Here is a 9500-nt window from a genome sequence, read left to right as displayed (position 1 = left end):
TTTTGAGATCGGCACGATAATGAACTTCGTTTCAAAACTAAGAAAATGGAGGAACACAGCTTAAGTAGTAATAGCAGTTTTCCTTTTTAACCTTCGACAATTTGGAGTTAAAGTTTTTATTTCGAGTTCTGGTCTCTAAGGGATGTAAATGGCAATTCCTCCTACGTGAATTTTATATGCTCCCCGTGATTCCAGGAACATAGCCCTCGTTTTTTTAAACGGCTAACTAGGGAGCAGCGCCGACGGCTGCAAGGGACACACACTTCTTCCCAACCGACTCGCCGCCTTCTTCGCAGAGGGGAGGGTTTGTTGTCAGTCCTGCGCGGATGGCTGGAGTAGTGGGGGTGGGCACCACTGCAGCCGGTGGCAAACGCCTGGCAGTTCCGTTTTATGCTCAGTCTCCGCGAGGTGTCGCCTTCTGCCGACAAAACCTCCGCGGCGCCACCCTCGTAGCCCAATTATTTATTTTCAAACAAGGGGGGCGCCCCTCTCCTTTTAATTTACAACTAGAAACATCCTGTGGTCGATTCCTAAATGGGCGCGTCTTATCCCTCCAATTTTTGCATCCTGGGTCTAACCTTCCTTGGAGATTACTCTCAGACAACCCCCTCCGCAAAGCAAAGCCTTCCTCGTTGAAGGCTTTGCGCTCTGCAGCACACAAACGCAATCAAGGCGGAGGCTGGGTTAGGAGCCACGACTCCCTCCCCCACAACACTCCCTGAGCCCTCCGGAAATTTTTTTTGTGTGTGCCAAGCACTTGCCAGGCCCGCAGGGTGGGTGCTGCATTGCATCGCTCGCTGCGCAGCTGGTTTACGGAGTGCACCGGGTGCAAGCCCGGGGGTCCAAAAGGGCGGGAGGAGTGCACCCCAGGCTCCCCAGCTTTGCAGCCTTCTCTCTGCAAAGAAAAGCAAGTGGCTTTTGGCGCGAAAGCCTTGGCGCCTCCCATGATTTTTATGGAAATCAAGGGGGCGGGGCAAACTAGCTTTCCTCTGCCTTTCTCCCTCCTCCTTGTCTGCGCCGCAGCCCCCTTCTCTCCCCGCCCCCCGGGTGTGTCAGATTTTTCAGTTAATAATATCCCCGGAGCTTCAAAGCGTAGCCAGTGACAGTCATCTGTCTGGACGCGCAGGGTGGATGCGGGGGGCTCCTGGGAACTGGGTTGGAGCGGAGTTAGCGCTAGCCAGGCGCAAGCGCGCACAGACAGCCACCCGAAGAACCCCCCACAGCCGACCCGGAGACCCCCGCGCAGTATCGCCACTGGATCTCTGGCAGTCGGCGGGAGGTAAGGAGCGGGGATAGAAACCGCCCGGCGCCCTGGGAGCGGCGAGCGCTGTGGGAAGGCAAAGCCGTGGACCCGATTACGGCTAGCGAACAGGGCAACCGAATATGCCTGGGGGACTGTTTCTGCTTCCGAAACAAAACGATCTCGGGGTTTTCCCTAAAAAGCTAGTATCGACCTCGAAGGTACTCTTGACTAGAAGAGACCCACCCTAATTATTTTACTGCCCTTGCCAAAAGGGTGTAATGGCTTCATCGGGGGAAAAAAATCGTTCTTCTTTATAAGACTCGTATGTATTCGAGCTGACTGGCAGCCGGTGCGTCCCCAGCCCAAAGCAGAGGTTCTCTAAAGGGTGCCCCGGGAGGAAGAAGAGCGGGTTAGGCAGGGTGAGGTCGACGCAGTAGTAGGTAGTAATCTGGGTCACGGCTGTTCCAGCGAAGATGCTGCTCTCCCGATTCTCCGCCGCGCGCGGCGCCCCTGCAAGGTCTCAGAAATTGGGGTTCAGACTACCCATCAATTAGAGGACGTTTCTCGGGGCTTGAAGCAGTGGAGTGGGATTAGTGAGCTATCAAATAAGCTTTTGGTAGAAATATCACTCCAAGGCTGAATGCCGGGGGACGTCTGCAGAAATTTGGGGGAGGTGGATTTGGGTGCCTGGTTTTGGTCTGTTGAGAGAAGAAAGGCTTTTCTATTGGCAAAGTTTCTTTAATCCCCTACAACCACTTCCAAGGTTGCATTTCCCTCACCACCACCCCCCAAAGGGCAATTGAGGGCAGTCCAAATCCTGAACCAGGTAGTTGGGTTGTGGAGTCGGTTGGCTTCCTTGGGGCAGCTGAATCTGCATTGGTCCCACTGGGGTTGGTGTGTTCATAGTGGGAGCTAGGGTTCTGCAGCCCTTAACAGCCTCGGCACTCCCCCCCCCCACCCATGTCAAAGCCTTGTGTGAATGAAATGGCAGTTTCCAAAGTTGCAGAGCTACGCCACCACCCCCCTACATCTGCATGCCCCCTCCCACCCCTGTCTTAGACAGCTGTACACAAAAGGAGGGAGGGAGAGTGCTAGAGACAGAACTTCCTTCACCTTCTGGAGCTCAGGGCCAAGTGGGGGGCTTAGAGGGCAGATTGAAGAACGGGACGAGCTTCTGAGGCTCAAGTTAAGGCTAGAGGGAGCGCCCACTTCCTGCACCCTATTCTGCTCAGCTTGCCAACCCTCTCCTGGTGTATCTGTCGGTTGCAGTGTCGGAGGTTGGAGCTGGGCCCCCACCTTCCGCGCCCCCCACGGGAAGGGAGCACCTCCCGTATTAAAAAGAGCGCGACAGCGAGAAGCCCTCATTCGCCGGCCAGGAGGCGAGCCAATGCCGAGCTGCACCGCGTCCACCATGCCAGGGATGATCTGCAAAAACCCGGACCTCGAGTTTGACTCGCTGCAACCCTGCTTCTACCCGGACGAAGATGACTTCTACTTCGGCGGCCCCGACTCGACCCCCCCGGGGGAGGACATCTGGAAGAAGTTTGAGCTGCTGCCCACGCCCCCACTGTCGCCTAGCCGTGCCTTCCCGGAGCACAGCCCGGAGCCCCCGAACTGGGCTACCGAGATGATGCTGCCTGAGGCCGACCTGTGGGGTAACCCGGCCGAGGAGGACGCGTTCGGCTTGGGGGGATTGGGCGGTCTCACCCCCAATCCAGTCATCCTCCAGGACTGCATGTGGAGCGGCTTCTCTGCTCGGGAGAAGCTGGAGCGCGCTGTGAGCGAGAAGCTGCAGCACGGTCGTGGGGCGCCTGCTGCCAGCACCGCAACCCCGGCTCAGGGAGCGGGCGCAGCCAGCCCTCCCGGCCGCGGGCATAATGCGCCTGGGGTTGCGGGCCGTGTTGGGACCGCCCTGCCCGCGGAGCTCGCCCACCCAGCCGGCGAGTGCGTGGATCCCGCCGTGGTCTTCCCCTTTCCAGTCAACAAGAGGGAGCCAGCGCCTGTGCCAGCCGTCCCGGCGGTTGCCCCTGCTGCGGGGGTCTCGGTCCCCTCTGGGGCGAGTGTCTCAGCCCCAGCTAGTGCCCCGGCGGCGGCTGCTCAGCGTCCAGGCGGCCGCCCGGCCATCAATGGTGACCAGAAGGCTCTCAGTACTTCGGGAGAGGACACCCTCAGCGACTCAGGTAACGTAACGACTGTTTCCCGGTCCGACTGCCTTTTGGGAATACGGAATCTAGGGATCACTTTCATTTTGTTAGTGTTTATGTTTTGAGCTTTGAGAGACTTATGTTCGCGTTCAGTATTGGTGGTGTAGAGATCTTGTTTCGTTTAAGTCGAGCCCTAAGGTAATGGGAGTGAATGAAAACCTTCAGGTGTTGTCTAAAGCTTCACTAACATTCACTGAAGTTCTTTCCAGTCTCTTCGGGGAGACTTACCCTCACCCGATTCTTCCTGCCTCTTCTGCAATGCAGTTCGTGGAATAGAAAGTTAGTGGACGAAGCTTGCAGGGTGTTTAGGAGGGCGCTTGGTGAATTGCGTAGGCAGAAATCTGTTAGGTTTGAGTGAAAGAGGTCTCAACGGCCAAGGACATGGGAAGTAAAAGATCCCGAGTCGATTTAAGGACTGTGCAAAATCCTATTTAGGACGCAGGAAGTTAAGTGTGAGATTGCACAGATGGCTAGTAACTGGTTTTATTTTTTTCCAACCTCCCTCAGTGGGCGGTGGGCTATTTGTTCCTGGTGTGTGGCCAGCAGGCGGCGACATGGAGGCCCAAGTATCTGAAAAGCTGGGGGTGGTAGGGGGCACCCCTCCCTTCATTCAGCAGCTGGCAGCAAGCACAACAGCTCAACTGCGGTTGTGTACACTCTCAAGAAGCTGCTTCTTTGAAGCTAACAGTGAAAATTGCGTCCAGTTTTGTCTTATTGCCGTCTTTGGCCCGCATCTCCTGGACTAATTAGAGATCAAAATAGTAGTCTGTAACCCAGTGCCCTTCAAAGAGAAGGGGTACATTTAGCAGGCTCTGCAGGAATGCACACAGGATAGGAATTTCATTGTGTGCACTTGTCTGCCTTAAACTACCGGCGAGGATTAAAATCAATACTTTGCCTTGGGCTCTGGAGGTAAAGAATCCTGCCTTTCCGCTTGGAACTGGGAGCAGGGACTCTCTTGGACCTTAAAAACCAATGTTTTCAAATTCTAGAAAATACGTGATAAGACATCTACATTTTCTTAAGTTAGGATCCATCCGAGGCTCATGGAGGGAAAACTTGGTGATAAGCCTCCAGTTTGAAAAGGCTCTCTGTCCCTTTAATGTCTGAGCCTTGACAGCTTTCGTGAGGAAGCACTTCCTTCCAACAGCTGTCTTCTTGGCAGAAAACCAAAACATTGGCTTAAAGGGACCCACAGACTGGAACAGCCCCACATTTCGGCTTTAGAACAAATCCAGCAATTGTTCAGCTTTCCGGTCTCCTTTAGATCAAGCAGAAAGATGTGTTTTGATTTTCATGCTTGCATTTTAAACAATAATTTTCTATTCCAGCTTGATGATAGTAAATGAGGAGAGGGAAAATGCACACATGATGGTACATGCTTTTTTGTTGTTGCTGTTATTAACTGGTGACTTTCAGAAGAGGTGCTTTCATTGTTTTGATTTGTAGCTACTGGGAATTACGGCTTTGTAGTAAAAATTTGCTCATTGTTACATGAAATCTTTGCTATGTAGACTTCATGTTCATGGAAGAAACCTTGTTTTTCATTCAATCATGTGTAAATCTGTAAATGTTCCAGTTGGGAAGCTAGAAATGTAAATAAGTCTACAAGACTGTGATTATGGCATAAATCCGCCATTTGAGCATCTACTTAAGCTCAGCTCTGGTAGGTCTTTTCATGTTATTTATCAAATTCAAGAAAGCTGTGATACTATCCCTATTTAAATAGTTGAGGAAACTGACTGAGGTTTTTAAAGTTAAGGAACTTGCCTGGAGTCATGCAACTAGTGTATTATTGAACCATAATTCTGTGTAAGCATAAAGTCCATGTTCTTTATTGCTGTCAAATCTGAACAAGAACTGAAAATGCAGGACTATATGAAAGGAAAAAAGTATTTCCAGATAATCTTAAATTTAGGAAAACCTAAAATGTTTCTGTCCATATTTATGTTGATAATAATAGCAAGCTTTGTGCCAGGCCTTGCTCCAAGAGATAATATGAATGAACTTAGCTTGTGTTTCAACATATGAGAGTAACTCCCTCTTTTTCTTAAAGATGATGAAGACGATGAAGAGGAAGATGAAGAAGAGGAAATTGATGTGGTCACGGTGGAGAAGCGTCGTTCTTCCTCCAACAACAAGGCTGTCACCACCTTCACCATCACAGTACGTCCCAAGAACACAGCTCTGGGCCCTGGAAGAGTTCAGTCAGGTGAGCTGATCCTGAAACGCTGCGTCCCCATTCACCAGCAACACAACTATGCTGCCCCCTCACCCTATGTGGAGAGTGAGGATGCACCACCCCAGAAGAAGATTAAGAGTGAAGTGTCCCCGCGTCCTCTCAAGAGTGTTGTGCCCTCAAAAGCTAAGAGCTTAAGCCCCCGCAACTCTGACTCAGAGGACAGTGAGCGTCGCCGCAACCACAACATCCTGGAGCGCCAACGACGCAATGACCTGCGGTCCAGCTTCCTCACACTCAGGGACCATGTGCCAGAGTTGGTGAAGAATGAGAAGGCTGCAAAGGTGGTCATTTTGAAAAAGGCCACAGAGTATGTCCACTCCCTTCAGGCAGAAGAACACCAGCTTTTGCTGGAAAAGGAAAAATTGCAGGCAAGACAGCAGCAGTTGCTAAAGAAAATTGAACATGCTCGGACTTGCTAAACGTTTCTCAAAACTGGACAGTCACTGCCACTTTGCACATTTTGATTTTTTTTTTTTTTTAAACAAATATTGTGTTGACATTAAGAATGTTGGTTTACTTTCAAATCAGTCTCCTGTCAAGTTTGGATCTGGGTGGGGAAGCAGAACGAGCAGGGATTTCTGCCAGAACCTTAGGATTGGGCCTGCCTGATTCAGCCCTTTCAGTTTCCTCTTCCACCTCACCTCTGAGTTGCCGTAGAAGTTCGTGACAAGATCCTTTGAGGCTGTTGAAGTCACCTTGTTCCAAGTTTCTAAACAAAGTCATTCCTTGTTTTTAAAAATGGTGCTTAAGTTCCAGCAGATGTCACTTGAGGGGTTTGCCATTTGATACCCCTGGGGAACATTTCTGTAAATACCACTGACAACACTGCCTTTTGTACATGTCTTGGGTAATGAGAGGTGGCTTTTGCAGCCAGTATTAGACTGGAAGTTCATACCTAAGTACTGTAATACCTCAATGTTTGAGGAGCATGTTTTGTATACAAATATATTGTTAATCTCTGTTATGTACTGTACTAATTCTTACACTGCCTGTATACTTTAGTATGATGCTGATACATAACTAAATTTGATACTTATATTTTCGTATGAAAATGAGTTGTGAAAGTTTTGAGTAGATATTACTTTATCACTTTTTGAACTAAGAAACTTTTGTAAAGAAATTTACTATATATATATATATATGCCTTTTTCCTAGCCTGTTTCTTCCTGTTAATGTATTTGTTCATGTTTGGTGCATAGAACTGGGTAAATGCAAAGTTCTGTGTTTAATTTCTTCAAAATGTATATATTTAGTGCTGCATCTTATAGCACTTTTGAAATACCTCATGTTTATGAAAATAAATAGCAATTAAATGATGCACTCAACTTTTTATTCCCTTAATAATACTAGTTAAATATTATACGTTTCCCAATGGCCATAAATAATGCATAACTTCAAAAGTGAATTTACATAGGCAACCCTTTTACATTTTAACAGGCTTGTGTGGAGAAGAGGGATCAATTGTCTTAACTTGAGGTGAGTAGATTGGGCTTTATAGATATCAAGGGCAGAAAAGCATTGTAATGACTATCATGGCATTGGAGTAATGCTTAACAGTTTATAAAGCACTTTCATGTATGCTGACCAGTTCATGAATTATGCTAGGATATCAGCTATGTAATCGCAAAGCACGTGGTTCAAACCCATCAGTCACTCCTCAGAAACACTATACTACAGCGTCACGATGTTGGATCAACTTGATGGCATTTAATAGCAAGTACCAAACCTTTAAAATGAAAAGTAAAACCAAACAGTTACATTTCAGGTTATATACGGATTTTTGTTCAGTGTGGAGAGCATAGTTTGTCTCAAAAATAATGAATTTTTATGTTCTAAGGATCCCTGGCAGTACTGTAGGGATAAACTGGACTACAGAAAGCTCCAGCAATTCAAACCCACCAGTTACTTCTGTAATAAAAAGATTGAGGCTATCTGCATCCTTAAAGATTTACAGCCTCAGAAATCCTATTCAGGCTTGCTATGAGTAGGTTTCGTTTGGTTATGTGAGGTTCTGTACTAGGCATTTGACATTGATCCCCTTCCCTGGAGTGTAAAATTTGATGTAAATTGTAGTATGAAGTGACTATAGCTCAGATCAAGTCCCATGTCTCTTTAGGAGAGAGACCAAGCGTTTGGCATATTGAAGTTTTTGCCACACCAGTCACTATTATGGGTATTTAAATGAAGTCCTGTCTGTGGAAACAGGTTCAGGTTTGCTGGTCTGGATGGCAGGGCAGGTGGTGGTTATATTCTGTGGAGTCGATTCCGTCTCATAGGGACCCTGTATAGGGTTTCCGAGGCTGTAAATCTTTACGGAAGTAGAAAGCTTCATTTTCCATGCAACAGCTGATAGTTATGAGCTGCTGAACTTGAGGTTCACACTACGCTACATGAGCCATAATTCCAGCTCCTGGGTAGGAAGTTGTTTCTGAGGTTTCCTCATTATCCCTTCTTTTGAGGGACTCTTCATAGCCTACTTGGGTTTTTTTTGTGTGAAAGGTACTAGGATATTTGTCTAGGGTTTCTGTTTCTTACATTCCTGAACTAAAAAAAGGCTTTTCAGATTTACAGAGAAGAAACCAGATCCATGGAGGAGAAAGGGTCTGCTTGGCTGGCCACAAAGCTTGTGATGGGGCAGAGGTGAGAGCCTAGACCTTTAACTAATGGTCTGACCCTGTTTATTACTTCAGCCATTTTGTAAAGACAAGGGGAGGTAAGAACTAGAGGTCTAACTGCAAGTTTAAAACGCCAGAGCTGTGAGGCCTGTGTTATTGTCTTATGAAGTTGGACCTGACCTCTCCCAGCCCCCTACCACAAAATAGTGAATCTTTGGAATCATCAGGCCACCTTCACATTTTAAAGAACTTCCTATTTGTTTGCATCTTACAAACAAACTGTTTCACCTAGTTTGTATATTCATGAACCAAGAGAAAGTTACCATTATTTTATTTTTTTAAGGTTTTTATTGTGGATTGAGTGAAAGTTTACAGGGCACATCATCAGTTTCATATTGAACAATTAATATACCTTGTTTCATTACATTGATTATAATCCCCCCATATACCACCAGTTAACAGTATTTCTCTCTATCCACTTTAGCTTTTTAAAAAACAAACAAAAAAAACCACTCAGGCATATATAATTTACATCTCCAAAGGGCACATTCTGCAAGTCTGCTCCTGGCCACCAGCTCTTAGTCCTTCTCTTCTTAGTCCATGAATCTAGAGTCCTCGGCCACTCCTCTCCATGGCCCCATCTCTGGCACTGCTGCTTCTCTGGATAAGGTCCCACATTTTGTTTGTGTGTTCCTCTCTTGATGGTCCTAGGGTCATCTGTTTCTGGACTGTAAGATTAACCACTCCCCTGTTTTTGTTACAAAACTTCTACCTTTACAATTGTGACAGTCATGATTAGTCATGATAACAGTTATTCCCTATTGAATCTTATGAATCTTATCCTCATCTCCTTTCACCAGACCCATCTAGACAAGATGATAGCTATTCAGTGGGGACTCTTTCTTTCCTCCCACACACTTAACCTAAGCTCCCTCTTGAAACCTTGTAAGCCAGTCACTTTGTGCCTTTATTGCCTCCTCTTAGATAGCCAATGTCTACATTGCCTGTCCCTATCTACCTGTGCACAGAGCAGATAGCATTGATACTTGATTTGAAGACTCTTTCCCTCTCTGTTGGTATTTAGAGTAACAACCGCTCTGAGTATAGGTTCATCATGAAGATGTATCTTCTGTCACTGTAGCTGTTCCAGTCTGCTTGTCCTTTCTAGTGGGAATGTCTCACCTCACAAGGTTGTG

At 47.3% G+C, this 9500-nt stretch overlaps 2 protein-coding genes across 2 annotated transcripts; one reads left to right on the top strand and one right to left on the bottom strand.

The window, feature by feature from the left end:
* Positions 1 to 394: 394 nt before the first annotated feature.
* Positions 395 to 786, bottom strand: LOC102824655 (N-cym protein-like). Its single transcript, XM_006835315.1, is given in 3 exon segments — positions 395 to 530; positions 696 to 723; positions 726 to 786. Coding segments are annotated over 3 exon segments (225 nt in total).
* Positions 787 to 1111: 325 nt separating this feature from the next.
* On the top strand, positions 1112 to 7005 carry MYCN (v-myc avian myelocytomatosis viral oncogene neuroblastoma derived homolog). The gene is made up of 3 exons (XM_006835270.1): positions 1112 to 1279; positions 2513 to 3423; positions 5504 to 7005. The coding sequence occupies exons 2-3, from the start codon at positions 2631 to 2633 to the stop codon at positions 6106 to 6108; spliced, it is 1398 nt and encodes a 465-aa protein (XP_006835333.1). The 5' UTR covers positions 1112 to 1279; positions 2513 to 2630; the 3' UTR covers positions 6109 to 7005.
* The last annotated feature ends 2495 nt before the right edge of the window (positions 7006 to 9500 follow it).

Source organism: Chrysochloris asiatica, unplaced genomic scaffold (assembly GCF_000296735.1).
Source record: "Chrysochloris asiatica unplaced genomic scaffold, ChrAsi1.0 scaffold00016, whole genome shotgun sequence".
In the NCBI taxonomy this organism is placed as follows: Eukaryota; Metazoa; Chordata; class Mammalia; order Afrosoricida; family Chrysochloridae; genus Chrysochloris; species Chrysochloris asiatica.
The sequence above is the reverse complement of the archived record's forward strand: the minus strand, read 5'-3'. Positions and strand labels throughout refer to the sequence as shown.